General features: G+C 42.0%; 1 protein-coding gene across 5 annotated transcripts in view; it reads right to left on the minus strand.

Annotated features, from left to right (window-relative positions):
• SPTLC2 (serine palmitoyltransferase long chain base subunit 2) overlaps positions 1–8245 on the minus strand; it is a 69335-nt gene extending 61090 nt beyond the window's left edge. For all 5 annotated transcript variants that reach the window (XR_005952524.1, XR_005952525.1, XR_005952522.1 and 2 more), the window contains exons 1-2: positions 8093–8245; positions 6670–6864 (exon numbers count right to left, since the gene is read on the minus strand). Coding sequence is in view for 1 of the 5 variants with exons in the window: in XM_041402993.1 (XP_041258927.1) it covers positions 6670–6864; positions 8093–8179 (282 nt within the window). In the remaining 4 variants the exon portion in view is untranslated. The remainder of the gene's footprint in view (positions 1–6669; positions 6865–8092) is intronic.
• Positions 8246–21593: the final 13348 nt, after the last annotated feature.

The following is a 21593-nucleotide window of genomic DNA, read 5'->3' on the forward strand; positions in this document are numbered from 1 at the left end:
ATTTAGTAGAGATAAGAATGCATAATTCATTTGCTTCTGTGGGGGAAAAAAATCACCTTTTTAATCATCTACAGAAGAAAAAAGTAGAATTTATTACAAAGGTATGAGCCAGCTGAGCATTTCTTCCTGTTTTTCACAAGAAAAATGCAAGCATTGTGATGGGAATTTTATTTGTGGTGACAGTACGAGAAAGGCAGAGTATCTCACCAAGTACTATAGTGTCAGACATTTGTACCACTGAAGCAAAACTGGGAGCATTTATGGCAGGTTTTTAATAAAAACACAAACAGGCAATTACAAGTTCTTACTTACAATGCTTGCCTGCAGGAGGAGTACTTTTTTCATTACCTTCCTGTTTTAATGATTTAACAACTTTGTCCTTGCAGTTTGGAGTAATGGAACATTTAGTTCCACACCTTTGCATTCTCCTACCAGCAGCTGCACAGAAAAGACCAAGCCCAAAAGTGCCAACTTCTAAGCAGATACGGCTGCACCTAAACCCGTTTCTGATCTTCCTGTGTCAAAAAGGCACAAATAAATTAATTTCCATCATTTCAACTATGGAAAAACAACCCAAATTTAGCTAGCAATCACTCTTTCAGAGAATCACAAGTATGTCCTTTCTCAAAGACAGACAGTGGGAATAAAATTTCTAGGTCCTAAGATGCACAGAAGTGCAATTGTTTCTTCCATGCTCCTGTCCCAACTCATGACACAAAATCAAAATAGTTACCTACAATTGTTTCAAACCCTCTGCTATGTTACATGCCAAGGGGTGGGGGAAGTGAGACCAAAAAGAAACTCTACACATTAGAAGATGAATACTTGAGAGATTTGTTAAATCTAATTATAATCTACTGAGATGCTTTGAAGTATTTTCACCTCCCCTTAACCATCTACGCACAAGAGTTCAGCTTTGCAACAGTTATCCAAGCACACCAGCTTTGTGAGCTGAGAAACAACTGGTATTTTAGCCACGGTTCTTGGCTGGAAGGGGAGCCTGGAAATGAGTCATCATACCAACTCAAGCAGGTATGCCTGGGTTGATACAGCCCAATCCCACTTCACATTACTCACCAGATGAGTTTTCTTTTGAAACCCAAGCTGACAAAGCCAGAACAGTAACAAGCTTAACTGGTGACATAAGGACAACCATCCACAACAGGCTGGCACCACCAGTATACGTAACACAAGCGTGATCTTAAGAGCCAGCTTTAGAACTAAGTTTAAAGTTACTGTGAGGTAGAGAAGTTCTCTGAACCTACTGGATTAGGATAAAGAAAAAATATACTTTAAAAGTCAACAAGAATTCAAGGAATAAATTATGGGTAAGGGAATTAAGGTTTAATATGGGACATTAGCTTTAGATTTTTGGAGTATCAAGTTGTAGGATTGTAGTAAAGGGCTTTAAGTGTAGGAATCAGCACACTGTCAACTCCTTTGTTATCTGTACATGTACTGCTCCCTCCAACAAACCATCCTCAGATAAGTCCCATGAGAAAGTTCCTTGGAACAGGGCAAGCAGGAAGTGTTATTTTGGCATAATGCAAAAAAGGATTGTCTATTTCCTCAGTGATCCTAACCCCAATGAGGTGTTCTCACGACCCACACATCTGAGAATGTAAAAAACAAAGGGTAAAGATATTGTGCCTTTATAAACTGATACTAACTTTTGGAGTTTCAGAGTCCTCTTTTGGAGCTGGCACACAGGAGCAGATGGTCTGCTGATTGGTTTGTTTGTTTATCTCCTTCATCCTTCTACAGTGTGGCATTCCAGACAAAGATTAGATAGTACAACAAAAAGACCACTTGAATTCCTCATGTTAATTTAATGTTTTCAATCTTTGAACCAAAAAAAATAAACACCTGGGGAGAAAGGGAGGGATGAACTCTATCAATCCATACTTTTCACCCAGAGGGCTCTGGAAGAGGCTCCCAAGGGGAAGTGGTCACAGCACCAAGCCAGACAGATATTGAGAAGTTTGGAAACCCTCTCAGGCACATGGTGTGACTCTTTGGGATGTCCTGTGCAGGCCTAAGAGCTGGACTTCAATGTCCTTGTGGGTGCCATCCAGCTTAGCATATTCTGTGATTTCAAATTTTTGACACATGGAACCACAGTGCTGTGCTGCAACAGCATCCTACAGCTGGAAGCAACTATCACCTTTAAATCTGGTTACTGTTATCTTCAGATCTTGTTATTTTTCTATCAAGTTCTCATCTTATTTCAGAGCCAACACTCTTCCTAGCTGTAAGGATCCCTAAGAATATCAGTCTGAGATTAAACAGGTTTATTCAGAAGAAAAATATTCTAGGAATTGCTTCTTTGAGCAATCTTCTGAGTAAACAGAGTCAAACAACTGCAGCACTCAACCTAAAAGGGAGCAAAAGCAGCAAGTTCTTTCATTTATGGAGAAAAAAAATCCCAAACAGCTCTATTCCTGTCAATTTTAGCCTAGAACACATGCCCTATTGAGGGGATGCCTGATGAAGAAACTGAAGTACTAGTGGTCTCCCAGAAGCCTGAAAAGCATAGCAATTCCAATGAAAAGCACAGCCAGTCAAGGGAAGAATAAAATTCTCCCTTGGGGTGCAACACCTTAGCATAGGTGATTTGGGAATCCATTATTTCATCATACTCTAAATGAATATTGCAACAAGTTAAGGTCATATGAGAGCTTTGTAGCCTTCAGCTCAGGGCACAGGGACATGCAAATGCAGTGATTATGCTACTTTCAGAGCCAAGTTTTCACAGCATTGCACCTAAGCTAACAAATGGTGCCATGAGCACCAGCAGGGCTTATCTGCAATTCACATAATGTGCTCTCTGATAACACATAACTGACTCTGAACAGAAATCCAGCAGACAACTGCAACTAATTCCAGGCCTCTAAAAGGAAGCAGAAAGACTAGTTTCACCTCACTGTTACGTGAGTCAAGAAAAGTGGAGCAATAACTGTGGGTAGCCTTTGTATCATCAGGAGGCCCCTGATGAGCTACACACATGCTAAGACAACATCGAACAACTCCAGTTTACTGCCCCTGAAATATTCCTACAGCTGGACTCCTGTGAACATGTGTTTCAAAATCCCAAATGCTAGCAACATGTTCTAGCTGGGCAAGCTACAGAGCATGAAGCAGTACATTACAGAGTTACCAGCCCCATTTAGAGTCACTCCCAAACACAAAACACGTAAGGTAATCAACAGGCAAATCAGGCTGGACAAAAGGTTCAAGTAATTTTCACCCTGCCTGTAAAATCTTGGAAGCATTTTGCAGATTTAACTATATTTTATGACCAGACAGCACATTAAATTGGGTATGCATAAATTGATTCCAGGGTAATTGAGAATTGTTAATCTTGACAGTTGCCCATGCCTAAAACAGACCAGTAATGCTTCAGAGAGGATGTGCTACACAACACTGGTTTCCAGGAAAAGCTCAGCTGGATATATTTTAAACAAAGCCAAAACCCATGAAACCATTTCCTGGAAATCAGTACTAGCAAAGTCTGCCCCTTTTCACCCTTTTGTGTTTCAACAGTGAGTGAATATTAGGTTTTCTTAGAATCATTCATATCAATGCACGGCTCTAATAAATTCCAAGGAATTTACCTGCCATCAGAGACAGTTGTAATTCAAACCTGTTCAAAATTCTGCTCTGCTCTTTAAATTTGTTTGGCCACTCGCAGTTTTCTAATTATGATGCAGAATAAGATTATACTATTAAGTAGCAGTTTAAGGAAGAACTTGCTCTACTGAAATAAACTGCCCACCATAACATAGAAAAACTGAGTCTTTTCCTTGTGTTTGTTTTATTTTGGACCTAAGTTTATGTTATGCTTTTAAATGTAGACGCCTTCAGAAACACACCAGAAAATCCAAATACTTCAATTCCACGATTTTCAGAACAGGTCCCTTCAGCCCTTTACAAAATACTTCCTCACATTACGTAATTTTGTAATTCTTCACCTTTGCAATTATAAACTATTTCAAAAAGCTAAGGCTAATCTTCTGGCTTGGTACTTAAGAAAATCGTAATAACCTAGTTGGCTCTTCAGAATTTCAATTAAAAAAATGTTATTTTCCACACATAGGAAAGAGTCCCACAAATCTGCCAGAAAGTACCCCAGTGTAATTATAGGGCTTCTCTGATTCGCATGTATTAATAACAATAAAAAGGTGAGTTTTGAGGCTTTTCTATGCACTAGTACTTGCATTCCCTTACCAAAAGGTGACTGGGCTGTCATCCAGCAGAGAGACTCAAATATTGAAGAAAATAATTTCAAAGCAATCAATTGAGCACACACCTTCCCCTCCACCTCCTGGACCAAAATAACCCCTGGCTCCCACACTAGACATGCTGCGACGTGCTCTCATCAATTCATGTGCAAGCAAACAAAGCTTAAAGCAGCAAAGGGTGAGGATAAGTACTGTATGTTCTAGACCTCACGTGATCACTTTTCTATTTGTCTGATATCAGAAGCAGCTATTACAATCTAAGTGCTAGAGAAATGATTTGGGGAAGTACACTAGGTTGAGATTTCTCCAACACCCAAAGTTCTTTAAACAGGATTTCCTATTTTTCGTTCTTACACAATATTCACTGGCACTTCTTATTAGCTCCATCCACAGACATCCTATGTGCAAAACAAAACCAGAATACATGCGTCTCCTCATGGAAGCTGTAACCAACACAGAAACTGAAAGAGTTTCAATTCAGCTGTTCAGAAGGCAGACTTGTTAAGCAAATGTCTTTTGGGGTAAGATGCAATGCTGAGTTAATTTATAAAAAAATTCAAGGCTACATTTCTTTTAGGTCTAGGATAACCTGTTGCTAACAACCTCTGTGCTCCAAGGTCCTCTGCGGCAATCTTTACTGAGAGCCCAATATCAATAATGTGTTACTGAATTAGACCTACTGCCCCCTTTTTTCACTCTCTCTTGTAAGAGCAAGGACTGCTCCCACAGGAAAGGGCTGCTGTAAGCAGTTCTTACACACTGATAACAGGACAAGCCTTTCACAACAACCGTACAACAGAAATGTAACGACTACAGTACAGAGTACCTGCACCAACACTTCAGCTACCCCTTTATAATCCTCAACACCATGAATACATAGCAATATTTAAACTTTTATTCTAATGTCTTGGTAGTTTCCTGCAACTGTTTTGACTGTTCTCTGCTGTATAAACTTCTGTTTTGTGTACAGAAAAATATAAGGGTGTCATGTTCTCAAGTGTCATAAACCAAAGCAGCTCAAAAGACATTAATGAACACATCAAGTTTCAAGTTGAGATTTAACCAGCATTTTAATCAGATATTTTAACTGTTGAAAGGGATCCAAGATTTTTACTTTCACATTACAGAAGTCAGTTTTGGCAATAGTGTAAATTTAAACTGCTGTACTTTTAACCGATATGAAATGCATTTTACTCATTAAACTCCTGTAAGAATGCTTCTGTTTTAGAATTTAGTGCCCTACTATGAATCTGCTTAATTCTACCTCACAATGTTCACAGAAAGAAGCTACTGTGAGGTAATTGGAGGCACTGGTCCTTAGCTAATCTACTGTAAAAAGACATGCACTTTACTCCAGTGCCATCTCCAAAACAAGGCTCCAAAGGAGCCTTCCCTTTTTTAGTTCCTCCCTGCCACCCTTGATTATTTGTTTGCCTTACTGAGATGTCCTTGCTGGGCCCTGCTATTTTCTGCTAGCCAACTGCTTGTGTGGCTGCACAGAGAACCAGAAACCAGCAACTGGAAAAGGAACTCCCTTAACATTTTATAAGCCACATTGGCCCTCCAAAGCAGTTGAGAAAAACAGTTTGAGAGAACCTGTATCAGCAAGAGTAAGACCTTTGGAGACAGCTCAGTGGTAGTCACACTCTTCTAAGAGGGGTCACATTAAGAGTTAGCAAGAAAACAGCTTGTGAACTTCATGTTTCAGCAGCAGCTTCCTAAAAACAATTAACTCCTGTGGAGAATAAAGATCTCTAAAAATATTTACAAATACTGAAAATCAGAATTATCCATTCCAGGCTAACTGCTGAAGCAGGCAAGACCTTTCACCTGGTAACAGAAGCTTTTGTGAATAGGTCATAACATGAATTAATTCTTTCTAATCACTATCACTGAGCCACAAGTCAATACCTCAAATTACTCATGAGCTAACCTGCTTGTGTTCTGGACTCCAAAAGAATTTAAAATTATATAGCTCGTGCTCTGGATCTGGCTTACAAGCTTCTCTTTGCAATTAAGAGAATTAATAACATTTCTAAATCAAAACTCAGCCACCAGATCAGCATCAGAAAGCCTCCCATTGGTGTGAAACTAAAACCAGAGCCTTTCGTTAAGTACTGATGCTGCAGTACTGCAACATGCAGCCTCTCTTCCCCAAACTTTTGTTTCTGCAGATGGGGGATCTTTCAGTACATTGATGTAACTGTTGATGCAGCTTTGCACTAAGACAGATGAGGAAACTACTCTGAGGAAAAATAACTCAAAAGAAAGATTTATTTTTTTATGACACAGCACTACTTTGTACAGTAATTGGGGCATCCAGAAGACAAAGAAAATAGCAGAAAACTTTGAACACCACTTCTCCCCAAAGAAACACTGAGTGTGTCTTCACGTCATTTCCCACAGAACATTATTTCCCAGTGGTTACCTTCTGTTCTTCTCTTTCTGTTGCATTTTGACACTTCTCAATCTTCCACTGCCGCATGAAATCTCGCAGATATCCAAAGAGAGTGAGAACACCGTAGCCTACGTAGGTCAGCACAGCAACCAGCATTGGTGTTTCTTCAAAAGCTTCATTGAAAGGCCTTTTGTATAATCCTCCATTGTGCACAATATGATTTATCTACAGTAAAAATTTAAAGAGAGGTAGTTGAGGTATTAATTGAAAAAAGGCAGATAGACATTTCAGAGGAGTCCCCAGCCCTGTGGTCAGCTAAAGGCTCTGCATCCCCCACCACTCAGCAAAAACTGCTTCCAGCTAAGTTCAGCCATTACTGATAAACACTGCCAGCCTCCATACATGAAGTTGCCAAATTGCTGATATAACCCAGGTCACAGTTACCAATCTAGCACAGTTTAATCTAACACCTTATTAGAACTATTTCGTTTGCAAAGCTACATACAGAGCATTGCTTACATCTAGGCAAACCAAAATGAAAAAAGTGCCTTCACCAAGAGGGCACAAATGACAAAACAGCAATGTGTCCCAGGATTACTACAGAGAAAAACAAAATAGAAAGTAATAGTTTTATTTATCTAAACAATATATTCTCAGACCTGGAAGCCTATATTAGTGTAACAAAACAATCACAACCCACGTGTCTCTGTAGCTGTTAGCCTAAAGATGCTGACAGAAACACTGTCCTCATCCATGAGGCGGACATGACACCACAGACAAAAAAGTCATTGTATATAGAGTCTCAACACGGCACCTATGTCAGCATACAGAACAAAGAATGGCTTTCTGCATAAAATCCACAGTAAAAGTAATCTTGCTACTTACATATCATCTGAAGGTAGGAGATTTACTAGCTGCCTAGTGCATACAGCAGGTCTATCTCAAGTACAATTACTAGACTATGCAATTTTTGTGACTATTACAGAAAAACTTCACAGCTACAGGCCAAATGCTCACCCAATATTAACACTGGGGGAAAAGATCATGGTTTTAACTCCACTACTTTTTCAAATTGTTAAGTTAAAGATCAGATCTCATAAGTTAATTAACAAAAACATAGAGATCTAGCCATTAGATGCAAATGGATATCTGCATGGCTAAGTTATAGAATGGCTGCACGATAATAGAATAGCTACATATGAAAGAACACTCTATAAGATATAAATCCCCTTTGTGTAGCATCAAATAAAATTAAGAAATTTATTTCTTAAAATGTACTAATCAAAAAAACTCATCACCTAGGAAAGACATTGAACCTAAATTCATTAAAAAAACCCAAAAAACAATGGCAAATAATTCCTGAGGGGTGTTGGCGGGCCAACAGAACAAAACCAGTTATTTACCTATGTCACTCATGTTACCATATGGGAAAATGAGGTAGAATCGTACTAACCTCTACAACAGCTGATGAACCAATCAGGCACACATACTTGCTGGCATCACCAGATATTGAATTATTTGGAAAGTGATACCTGCTCATCTCAGGTGCTGGAGCAAGTCTGTCATTAATATAATGAAAGCATTTTTTCAGAAGCAAGGGGCTGTTCTTAGCATAGCTATGCAGTCACCAAGTATAAACCACAACAGCACCTTCCCTCCTGATAGTCATTTCTACCTCTTCCCTTCCTCTGACACAGTTTTAAGCAAAGCAAATCCTTCATTTGGTCACAATAGTTGTGGGGACTTAAGAATAGGTCTATGTATGGAAACAAAAGTGCAAAGATATAATAGGAACTTCTCTTTTAGCAGCAGCACTTAAAGACAGATGCAGGTAACCAGCTTGCAGTGCTTTGAGGCCAGGTTTAATACTGAAGTATTATTTTAAAAACACATCACATACAGCAGTGGCTTAAGGTAGAAAATTACCACAGCTTTGGCACAAGTGTAGGAACACTTGCTTACCACACTGCAGCTCAAGTGCTGGCAAATTAAGGCTTTAATGCAAGCCAAAGGTTCACACATCACTCTCTTCATGAATGATGCCAGCCAAAGAAACTGCCCCTGCCCCACTCACTCCCACTCTAAGCCATCTGCACCAGCCTCCAGCTAGCACAACTAAAGCAACTAAATCTGATTATCAGCATAGCATCCCTTCAACACTGAACAGATCCGTGTTGGAAATATAATCGTTTGCAGAAGGTTATTCATTAGACCTTAATAGTCTTTACTGCTCCACAAAGTCATTCGATAGAGCTCAGCAGAGCTCTGCCTCAAACAAGAGGCAGCAGCTTTTGGAGAGAGAGGAGGGGCAGCAGCACCAGGACAATCACAGAATCAGTGAGCCAACACTGCAAAGTTAAAACCGAGAGAGCCACCCACCTCTTCTCCATTACTCTCAGAATTGCTTAACTGTATCACTGTGGCTCCTGTACACAAAACTATATAATTTTGTTGCATCCAGATACAAGAAAGATCATGCATGGAAGCTCCAACCACCACAGTTTCACAGCTTGGGGAATTACAAGTTGAAGTTTGCATCCTCACATTGTCAGACCAGGCTGTGAAGAGCACTGTTCAGGAGCAGGCTGGCACACACCTGCTACCTGTGCCTGCCTACCAGCAGCTGATTTCTGGATAAGCAGATAGAAAACTGGTAGTGACAACTTTGCAAATTACCTAGTATTGAATAACTAGAGATCACATCAAAGCTTATAATGTCTTTCCCAGGTAACTGGAAGTTCATCTGGAAGAGATAAAAGGCTACATCCTAAGATAATGGATCTGAGGTTACCAAACACCAAAAGTAGTTACTGAAAAAAACCCAAGAGACTCAAATCTATATGCAAACTTAATCACAATAAAAACATACCAATTTTTCCCAGGTCTTTGGAGGTGCCTGTGCTTGTAACAAATGCTAAATCTAAAAAAACAATATTCAATGTGGTCAATCCCAATATTTCACTAAGAAAGGCTTTTAGGAATACCTGTATTGATCCAACCCATACTCCAATCAATTTCACCTCTCAGTTTTCTTCCACCAATGTGCTAATACATCCTTAAATTTGCGTGTCAGCTATGATATCAGCTGAGAAGCTTGTGTTACCCCAGCTGAATAAAAAAAAAAAACACTAAAGACTGAATGCAATTCCACAAACTCTTCATGAAGCATATGACCATAAAAAAACTCTAGAATTTGACTACAGAAGAGACATTTGTAGTCTCATTAAATACAAGCCTATTTGTTTTTCCAAGAATGCCTTATGAATCCACATATAAGCCTTCAAATGAAGGCTTACATGCTGCAAGCTCCAAAGCTGCTGCAAAAGAACAGCAATTTCAGTTCCAGAGACCAAGAAAGAAGGTGGCTACAGTTCAATGCCTAATTTCCTTTTATTGGGAGGAGAAAAAAGGCGTGGAAGATTTAGACTTTTATGATTTCAACAAGCTTTATGATCATAAAGTGAGCCATGACCTTTGAAGCAGAATACACGGCATATCCAAGTATGAAGAACAGTCAGAGTTCACTTAAACACATGGATCAAAAAAATTACGTGTATGCTCACCTACAACTCTCTTTCCTGTACTGTGCAGAGTACATGTATGCAGAAGAGCACCATCACATTAAGGAACTCAGCTACAGAATCAGAGAATCAGAGAGCACAACTCAGCTGTTTACAGAAGACAGCAAAGAACCAGCCACAACAGGGCCAAACTCTTGGTGAAACACAGCACATGAAACAGTATTGTAGCAGTTACTGAGCAGCAGCAGCATCACACAGCTACTGCTAGAAAGGACTACACTGGTCTAAGCAGAACACATGAGAGTCTGATGATGATCACAGACTGTACTGAGTTGGACCCACAAGGACTGTTGAGTCCAGCTCCTGGCCCTGCACAGCACAACTCCAGGAGTCACCACCTATTTGAAGGAGCTGTCCAAGAGCTTCTTGAACTCTGTCAGGCTGTTACCACTTCCCTGCATCACCGTTCCAGTACCTAGGTAAAGAATATTTTCCAACTATCCCACCAAACCTGCCCCAGAACACCTCCATGCCCTTCCCTTGGATCCCGTTACTGGTCACCAGCAAGAAGAGATCAGTGCCTGCTCCTCCTCTTCTCCTGGTGATGATGTTGCAATTGCAATGAGGTGTGCCCTCAGGTTCCTCTTCTCCAGGCTGAACAGACCAAGTGACTCTTCAGAAAGCTTTCCTTCTAGATCCTTTCACCATCTCTGTAGCCCTCCTTTGGACACTCTCTATATCCTTTGTGAGTGAGAAGACAAAAGCCACGTGCAATCACAGGAACATTTGCAGATACTGCTGCAGACAACACACAGGATTTACCACAGGACTCTGGGTAAGTAACACCTTGCATGGCAGGCGTGTACTTTAGGGAGAGAAGATGCTACAAGTGCAATCCGTGCTGCACAAGTACGAGAGCAGAGCTCGGTAACTGCTTACTGCTGCTACCCCGGGAAAGGACAGCACTCTGTATCAGAGGCCATTTCATTCCATGCTAACAGGAAGAACAAATTCAGAACCTGGCAGACTTCATGTAAACACCTTAAAAAGATTATTTGTGCTGGAACACAACTTTGCTAAATTCTTATTAAAATTTAGTAGCTTCTCATTGCCACATACCACACATGCTGCAGAAATTTTACTAGCAGGTTTAGTGCTTCTATTTTTAGAAACACACTGTGAAAGACCACATCCATGAGTGTGCCTCCGTATGCAAAAGTGGCCACATTCATTACAAAGGATTGAGGAAATCAGCACTACAGAAATCACAGCAGTGAGAATTCCATGAAAGGAGCTGCTCTAAAATGTTAGATACCCTGTGGTAATTTTACTGTCGCCTCTAGCCCTTTTCCTTGCACTTCTTTGCTTAGACTTCAAATCTCAAGACTGTGCAAGGGTAAGAAGACCAAGTATTTACTAACAAAGTTAGAATTAACTTTTTTGAATCACATTTTAAGCTTTAAAAAAACCCCCACAGGAGATAACTTGTTTTATAAAACAGCCTTTAAGAGTATATTTCTAATTAAAGGTTTGTTCTTCTTGACAGGTATTATCAAATATTTTTATTTACAATTAGTTAGTCACAACAAATTTGACAGTCCTTGTTTAAGATGCACTTACCACATCTACAAAAACAGTGTAAATCTTCATAACATTTAAAAGTTGTTTGGGTTTGGGTTCTCCCCTGCCCTCCATTAGCAACTAAACGATGCAATTAAACTTGGGATTTTTTGCTTACTACACATAGGTGACAATTTGAATTCTACTGGGAATATACTATTTTTCTTATTTTTTTAATTTAAGAAAACATTTAAACTTTAAAAATTTTAATTTGATTTTAAAATTCTTTACCTTAAATTACCTTAAACCTTACATGTAACTTTATCTATCATGTTCAGTAGATTTCAGGCACACAGAATACTAAATATGATTTACAATAAAGACTCCCAAAGACAGAACAGGTCTGCAGTGCTTCCCCAACAAGTCAATCTCCAGGCTCTCAGATACCTCTGAAAACATTTCCTGACATATTTTAGAATCTGCTCTCATTTTTATTGACATTAAACCCCATTACTTCCTAAACTTTCCAACCCCTTCTCAACTATAAGTATTCTTTAAAACTATATTTTTGAATTAAAAACAGTTCTTTTGCTAGGATTTATTTCTTAATGTTGGCAAAACAAACTGGAAACCTCACTGAAGATGGGCCAATGCTTTATGTTCCACCTAGCGAAACTGAAGTCAATCGATAACTTAGATAAAGCTTTTGTCCTCCCAACAAAAAAAAAGCATTGTTTTTGTTGTACAATTAAGACAGAAAAATACAACATATCACTCAAGTAAATATAGTAAAAATGAAATAACTTGTATACATCTGTAACAATTTCTCAAGAACATTTAAGGCTTATCACCAGCTAAATTTGAACTGCAGTCCAAATACAATGAATAGATTTCAACACTTAACCCAGACTAATTTCTCAGTAGCACATACTGAAATCTAAGAGAAGCCCATAATATCAGCAGCTATCATGGGCATTTGTTTTCATATCAGCACAGACACACTAATTCTCAACACTGGCACAACACCTATTAATTTAATATGATGATCTCAAATATTCATTTAGCCAGGGAAAATGTTGAGTAGCTGTTCCTTCCACAAAGGCTTACAGTCTTTTATAACTGAATTTGGTAGCAGAAAAAGATTGTTGTGCACAGGTACACTTTTTCAAAAATAGAGGAGTTTTGTCAATTAAAATATCTGAACAAGGCTGCAGTCTTTTCTAGATCACACAACTTTCTTCTCACTTCAGATTTACGTTACTGGCACAATAAACATAGTCAATCATCAAACCAAGCAAGAGTTGGAAAGCAGTAATTGCTTTCCTCAGGTCTGATGTAAGCCCCAGAGTACCTGCTATAAGCCCTAAGGCGCACATCTTTACAGGGGTTCGGGGATTAAATGCTAATGGCCAAACTGGACAAACTGTCCTGCAGTCCATGAGATCACCTCTGTAACCATGGAATAACTAAGGCTGGAAGGGACCTCCATTGTGCCCAAGCCCCAACTCAAAGCAGGGCTAATTACAAGAGGTTGTCAAGGGCCATGTCCAACCATCTTCAACTTCTTGAACACCTTAATGGATGGAGATTCCACAACCTCTTTGGGCAACTTCTTCCAGTATTTTACCATCCTTGCGGGAAAATTTATTTTCCTTATGTGCAATCAAAATTTCCTCTTCCTCCAGATTACATGTGTTGCCTCTCCTACTATTGCCACACACTTCCGACAGTCTGGCCCCATTTTCTCTGTATCCTGCAGCCAGCCAGTTAAGCCTTCTCTCTTCCTAATGTTGAGCAAACCCAGCTCTCACAGCCTCTTCATTTCTTGGGAACCTCCACTGGATTCACAGATTGATGTGGTTATGGCAGCATCCTTCTGAGAAGCTCAAAACTGGACACCATTTGCAAGATGCAGTCTCCCAGATGCTGAGTAAGGGGGAACAATCACTTCGTCAAGAAGAAGTTAATGAGATTTAGATTCTCAGGATCTTTTTTTTTTCCATCAGAATTACTTAAATTTTAAATTTGCACACAGATGTGAAAAACCTCCCAATTCTGTACTCCAATTCCTTTTATACACCAGTGGATAGGGTAGTTATTTAATACATTTATCTTATCCTAACTTTCATCTGAAACATGATTCATGTCACTGCTACCACTAAATCACTTGTGGCAAGAAGAACTTGCAGTATCTGCTGCAGTCATCTTAAGTGTGCTCTCCAAAAGAAACTACACTAACCTGAATTCCAGCAAAAGCATCTTAGAAATCAGGACGAAGCCATTGTTCCCCTGCATCCTGAAGCAATCCCACAAGATGAACCTATAAGCACTTTGCGTTATTTAAGAAGAGCAAACAAAAATCACAAGACTACACAAACTGTTTTCTGTATATCCACATCAAAACTTCTAGGAAAGAAATATCTATGCTGGCCATTTTAATAGCTGTTAAAAGTCTTAAAGGAATGCAAATCCCAGAGTCTTCCCACTTTTTTCAACTAAACTATTCCTTGTCTTCCTGAGGAAGCAGTACAAGACCTTGTTTACAAAGGCATGTATGTTATCTGGAAGTTACTATAGGATGGCATTTGAAAACCTTCTAGAAACACCAGGGGAATTAAAATGTGTTTATATAATTCCAGCTCCTATCTAACTGACTTGGAGATACACAACAGAAATTAAGAGCTTGATATCTAAAACCTATATTCCAATTTTATTTTTTTAGGTTGAGACTACATCTTCTTTAACTTCTAAAAGCACAACAGAACCATTCTAATGGGAGAAGCTCAATTAAGAAGTAAAAAAAAAAATCATCACATTACTAAGAATTTGTTCACAATAATAGGTGGATTCAAATAAATTATCTTGGAAAATAAGGGCATCCTTTCCCATTAAAGATGTCCCAATCTCCCTATTCTAAGCAAGAAAACTCTTTTCAGATGCAGCATTGGAAAACCATTAGTCATTTGCAAAGCATTCCAATGGAGAAATACATTCCAGTTTAAAATTGCACTGCAGAAAGAAAAAGCAATTTTCCCCCATTTATTAGTCCCACAAGTGTCTTGCTAGCTCCTAAACATCATTTTTATATTGAACTTGACACTCTCCCCAAAACAGCAGAAGGGCATAAAAAGCAGAATCGTGCACAACTTGAAGAGATAACTTCACATCTCTTTTACTAAGATTTGCTCTCTTTCTCTATGTTCAACTCCTCACATCATGACAAATACCCTTTGAGATGTCAGGCTTTTATCTTCTTTTATCTTACATACTGCAGTATTACACCAGCATTCTAAATCAATTTAAAGTCCATCCATAAATTACTATACTTTCTAACCATTAACTCCCTTAACTGTATATAGTCAGGAAAAAAGTCACTTTTCCCCAACATTCCACAATTTTTAATTTCTATATGTTTCTTCAACCTCTTTTAATTAAGGTGTTCATAATGAGATTGAAATTCAGTGAATGCAACAATCTGTAAACAGATTAACTTCAAGCAGGAGCCAAGTAATTTGAACACAAGACAACTCAGGAATGCCAAGAGCTCTTATTTACCTCAGTATTTCAGCAGAATGTTTTTACAGTGCTCGAACCCTAGTTTCAAATGCTCACTTTCCCAGTCACTGATGATATTTCATTAATCTCCAAGGTAGCCAGAGTCTGTTACGGCACAGTTCTAGTAGGCAGCAAGTTTCTCCTCTCCTCTTACCAAAGAGGATTAGCAGTTCAGGAGACAGATACAACCTCTTTGAAAATTAAGCGACCGATTTCACCCTCTTCTGTGCATGCTGGAGTAACAGTAAAGAACCTACTCTATGTCAAATATCACCCTTAGTGGAGGGAGTATCATAAGGAAACATTTGAATTTAAGTTTTTTTTTCTTTTTTTTTTAGGATAAAAACCCCCAAAACAACATAAACAAACAAATCAAGAATTAAAAAAACCCCAAACTTACATAGATAACCTGAGCAGAAACGTCCTAGGCTGAAGAAGACTCCTTTTTTTCACATAGTTAAAAGTGGGTAAAGCTTTCCTGCACTATCAAGCCCTACTGGGGGACATGGTAATGCACTACCCTGTCTCTAAGCTCTTCCCTCAGAAGCTCCAGGGTTTTCCACATAAATTGTCAATGACTGCAACATTTCTTTAAACTGATGGTTTTCCTTTCCCCTCTCCTCTTCCCACCACTTCAGCTAGATCTCATTTTACCTTATTTCTCACACAAAACCCATGAAAAGCTGTCTTGAAAAAGTTCTTTTCCTTGTCCTTACTTTTCTGTTTGTTTTTTTTTCCTACTAAATAACAATCACATTCTTTTGTGCAAGCTGCCTCCTTTTTGGTATTGCTTACAGTTGCAGATTCTCAAGTGCTATACGTGGTAAGTGTGTAGTATATACATACACAGCAAATATATTCAACACAACGTGAGCATTCACATGTTTCCCTTCTTCTGTAGAAAAGCCCAAAAAACAAAATTGAAAAGGCAAAAGACCCATCAAGTAGCCAAATCTGTGATGTATCAGCAAACACATCTTTTGGCAGCTTACCACCACGGATGCTGAGAAAGCTGGACATAACTAGTTCCCCTAAACAACTGCTTCTTCCAGTCCAGTTCTTACATTCAGACCCTCACTTCGAAAGTTAGCATAAAGCTAGCCCACATAAAATTATGGAGAAAAAATGCAATACTCCTAATTATAAATCTGTTTGACCAGCAAGCAGCTGCCAGAAAGATCTCAAACTTTCCTATGCTCTTATAGCTCACACTGCAGCTACACTTTGGATTTTTGGTAAGATTTCTCATGACCACTTCTCCAGTGAACCCTGACCCACTTTAGAAATAGTTATCTCAAATGCCTCAGGTCTCCAAAACATATCTGAGCATAGTATCATGTGCAAGCTACTAAGTTAATAGAATGTCTCATAAACCAGAAAGGTTTTTAAAGCTTCCTCAGTTTGAAATCTAAGTTTTTTCCCATTCACACGCTGCATCACCCAAGTTTTCCAGACACACAGGTAAATAAAGCCCTGGAGGAAAATGCTTCCCTACCTCACTTTCTGTTCTTCTTCTGAAAAAGAAAATAACTGTATTCAGACATTCTTCTTTAGAAAGCACAGGGTGGGGAAAAACTTTTACAGAAGAACACTCTCCAGCATCACACTTTGTGTTACTACAAAGATTTACATGTAAGGTTTTATAGCCAGCAGTGCTTGGTGTTTGCAAGGCAAGACTACCAAAGGCATCACTCCCCAAACCAGTACAAGCTGACACTGCTGCCAAAAGGAGACACTGTACCTCCCTCCATTTGTTCACTTCCAGTTTTGTGCTGTATCTCCCAAGGGCCAGGGCAACACTGCGAGCATCCATCCAGTCAAAGAAATACAGTAAGTACCCTCAGGTACAGATAACTCAGGGAAAAAAAGTTTCGTTTTACCCTGCATCAGTTCTCAATCCAGTTCACACAATGAGTGCACAAGCCTACACTGAAACAGGAGGGACAGCAGAGGACTGAAAAACAGAAGCAGCAGGAGAGATGATGACAGAGGAAGACTTTTCTCAAGCAGCTCGAGGTGTTCAAGGAAACACAACCTACTGCTTTCTGCTGAGGCTGACTGCATGACAACCCTTAAGTTCTTTACACTATAACGCAAAACTTGAGAGTTATGCACAGAAACAAGTGCAGTCAGCAAGCACAAATACACACTGGCATCACAGGGTGTTAACACAGCCAGACGGGAAGCGCTGCATCAAGGGAAGTCCCTGCTCAAGGCTACTTGTACCCACGCCCCGCGTCCCAGCTGTAACAACGAGGCCGGGTGAAGGACTGCTAAAGCCTTTTCTCCCAAACCACACACCCACTGTGCTACAGCGAGGTTTAAGTCCAAAGCTGTGGCACCAGCAATACCCTGCAGTAAAGTTACAGCCGTGACTCGAGGGACGGGCATTTCCCACGCCGCCACCAGTGCGGTGAGCGAGCACCCCCCGGGCGCTGCCCTCCCTCCCTCCCCAGGCGAGGGCCGACGACACAAACCAAACCACTGGGTTCCGCCGACAGCCCTCACAGCCACACCTCGGTGCCTTCCGGGGCCCCGCCGCCGCGCCCCCCGCCCGCCGCCGCGCCCCCCGTCCATCGCCGGCGCGGGCGTCACGCGAGGGGACGGGCCCCGCCGGGATGCGCCGACGCGCGTGCGAGGCGGGCGGGCGGGGCCCAATGAGAGCCCGCGCGGCACCCGGGTGGGCGGGGAGCAAGGAGAAGGGAGGGGCTCCCCCAATGGCGAAGCGGAACGCCTGTGGGGAGGCGGAGACAGAGGGTGAGCATTGCCCAATCACTTGGCAGGGATGGGACGGGGCGCGAAGGGAAGTGGAATAGCTTGCCAATCACAGCGCGGGGCCGAGGGAGGGGCGCGAGAGAGAAGAAGCGTCCGTCCAATGGCGGACGGGAGGGGTGGGGCGGGGCTGAGGCGGCAGCCAATGGGCGGGCGCGGGGCTCTGGTGGTAGCGGGGCCGCTGGGACGGGCGTGGGGAGCTGCCCCGCCCGCCTCGTTCCGCTCCGGGAGGGACCGCAGCTCCGGTGAGCGCGTTCCCGCCCGCGGCGGGGAGGGGGCCGCAGCCAGCGCGGCGCGGGTTGGTGCTGCTGCCGCGGTCACCATCCCCGCTGGAGCGGGGAGAGGGCCGGGGTGGGGTAAGGCAGCGGGCAGCCCCTCGCTGGTTCGCGCTGAGGGAGCTGATGAACGAAGCGGTTCCTCCGAGACCTGGGGGGCTGTCCCAGCCTTGGGCTGTGTCCTAATGAAGTCATCCGACGGAGAGCCCCGGGTGAGAGCTCCAGAAAGCATTTAGGGGATCAGACGTAGTTACTGTAATGCCTTTGCCTCGGCTCGGGAGAGATGTATCTTGGCCAGAGTCCACCAGGACGCCGAAGGCCCTTGCAGGGCACGCTGCAGACCAGCCTTGGGCAGAGCTTAATTCCGACAGGATTTGTCCTTGGGCTGAAGCCTAGCGTGAGCCTGGCCGCCCTGCTGAGCTGTATCGCCCCGGCAGCTGGAGCTGCCCGGCTGTTCGCTCTGCCCACGGCTCTGTTTAAAAACCGTACTAGGTTTGTGTACAAACGTGGTTTCCAACAAGGTTTGCAAAGATGTACTTCGTTCAAAGACCAGGTAAACTAAATGCTAAACTAAATAAATAGATTTAGTTCGGGAGTGCGTGTTACCAACCTCAGGGCAGTTTGAGTGACCAAGCATCAGGCAGACAAGGCCAGAAGGAAACCAAAAAATTGTCTGTATTTGTGCACTATTAAACACCTGTATGCGTCCTGGTGAGGGAGGAGGGAGCGGTTGCCGAGCTGTAGAGTGTTAATTGGCAGAAAGTCAACAGCATGACACATTTCATCACACTGAAAAGATGGAAGAGTGACCTTTGATTTCTCCAGTGTAATTTAGAGGGAAGGGCTGTGGTTTTTATTTGCACTTAGCAACAGGGGAAAAACAAAATGAAGAGTTATCAGGTTTGAGCATATGAATTCAAGAGAATGGTCTCATCCTTTTCTCTTGGATTTGCTACTATTGATAGTTATTTTAATGTATTATAGTCACATCTTGAAGCCTTTGTCATGGATCTTATTGCAAATTTGGTATGAATGTGCAGTACCTAACAAGTGAATTAACTTGTGTGAAAGACAGTAATTTTTCTTCCCTCAGGAAGACAGGAAAGCTTCATAGCCTGGTTTCAGCCTATGTGTAGGCAGCAGTGTGTGTCCAGTCTGCTTCATGTCTCCATGTCCCCTTTGGACAAGAAGGTTTTTGTAATGAGGGTACAAACTCAGCCTCAGCAGTAACAAGTGCAGGGTGGGTGTTTGACCTTGTTCCTCGTGTTGCTGTCTGTGGCCACTCCCATATCTGGACTGCCACTGAAGCAGGTATGCACTTGTCTCAGCAATAAGCTTCTTCACCTGGTTTTGATGTGCAGTGAGAGAGAGCCACCAGCTAAGATGGGCTGGGCAATGTCCCATCTCTTGTCCTGCAGGCTGGGACCACGGGGGAGACTGGTGTTACTAGGAAGGACCTTGGGATCACAGCAGCAAACACCCCTGTGTAGCACTTGGGTACTTGTGCAAGTGGACTGGCTTTGGTGTAGGTGCAGTGAGGAGCACTGGTGGGGAAGAGGCACAGGTGATTTATTTCTAGATGAGCAGGGGAGGGCTTTTGCAAAAAAGAGAAGTGTATGAGGAGACCACATACTGTAGACTTCCTGAAGTATTTTTCCCCTGTTGCCATAGTTGGCTCTAAGCATTTTCCTCCTGTTTCTTCTCCCTTTGAACAGAACAGATTGAATTGTACTGACTAGTTTTTGCCAGCGGGAGCAGATGGTCCATCAGTCTATACTCACAAGGCATATGTAGGGCTGCACCCTCCACTCCCTGCCTGCCCACCTGCACAGGGATGAGTTTCACCTGCTAATGCTTTACTTCTAGAGAGCATAAGCTGCTTCACCTGCCAGGCACAGAATCTCACTGCTGTGTTCTCTATTAAAGCACGAACCCTTTTCACATGTAGGTACCTAGAGACTGGTCACTTCATCTGTCCTTGAACCCAACTAACATGAACCCTTAGAATGTGATTGTTTCAGTTTTGGTTTGGAAACATAAATAGCATTAAAGGACCTACTGTTTAGCTCATGCAGGACTGTACAGTCTTACACAGCAGCTGCAGTGCTCCCTTGCACAGGGGAACCTCACCCTGCCCTGAGCATGGGGCCAGCATAGCCTGGTGTTTTAGGGGCATCTGGTTCCCTTCAGCACAGTGCAGGGGACACAGGAGGCCATGCTCACACTAGGGCTGCATGACAGAAGAGTCCAGGATATCCATGGAGACAAGTCACAGCATAGGGATGCCATCCCAGGGCACAGCTACTGCCACAGGCAGCACCAAACAAAACCCACAGAGCTCCTGGAATCACACCTGCAGATAACTCTGTTATGGCTCTGTGGAGTGCACAGGACACCTGTGTACACAGGTGGCTGCAGCTTGTGCCTCTGGACTAGGCAGTTGCAAAACAGGGAAACCAAAAGTAATCTGAAGAGCAAATTCCAGTCTTAAGTTACATTTTAAGTCTCAAGGATACTATTCCAGTGAACTGGCAGAGCAAACTGCCTTACTCTGCCAACTGAACAATACCAATATCACCCAACATGGGTGTCAAAAAAAGGCAGACATCCTGACCATAGGACTGTTTTTTGCTGGGGATGGGGGACACATGAGTCATCACTTGGCTCATAGAAGCCTCCTCATTATTTGAGGTCAAATTCCTGACATGTTCATGTTTGAGTTTGAGATGGAGGTGTTAGGAATGAATGCAGCAGGGAGCCCTGAACACCAGACATGGATGAGAGAGGTGAGCTGTGAACTTTGGAGACAGCAGAAGGGCAAGTTCTGGAAGGAACAATTGGGCAGCAGACTTGAACTGAAGTTTGTGAGCTCTGAGAGAGAGCCCACTCAGAGCGAGATTGCTGGTCACAGCCCACTGCAGTCCTGGAGAGCTCAAAGGGTCTCACTTAGGACTGCACTTTGTAGGGTGACAAAAGAGTTGACTTTAGCCATAGTAATTTTCTATCCTGCCTGCAATTCCAGTTGTTTTTGCCATCAAGCTTTCAAAGAAAAGATAAACTTGGGCTGTTATTCAGGTAAGAAAAGTTTCCAAGGCTGTTTGTTGAAAAGCAGGAGCTGCTTAGACAGCATGCGTTCCTGGAAGCAGACAGTGTTTCTGATAAGCTCAAGAGAAGCTGAGTCCAGGTGCTGTTCATCAAGGCTGAGGCCTGACAAACATTTCTTACACTGTCGTGCATCCAGAGGCCGGGAGGAAGGGATTATGCGCCACCA

This window comes from Onychostruthus taczanowskii, unplaced genomic scaffold, assembly GCF_017590055.1.
Source record: "Onychostruthus taczanowskii isolate IOZ18803 unplaced genomic scaffold, ASM1759005v1 scaffold1, whole genome shotgun sequence".
NCBI classification, from domain to species: Eukaryota; Metazoa; Chordata; class Aves; order Passeriformes; family Passeridae; genus Onychostruthus; species Onychostruthus taczanowskii.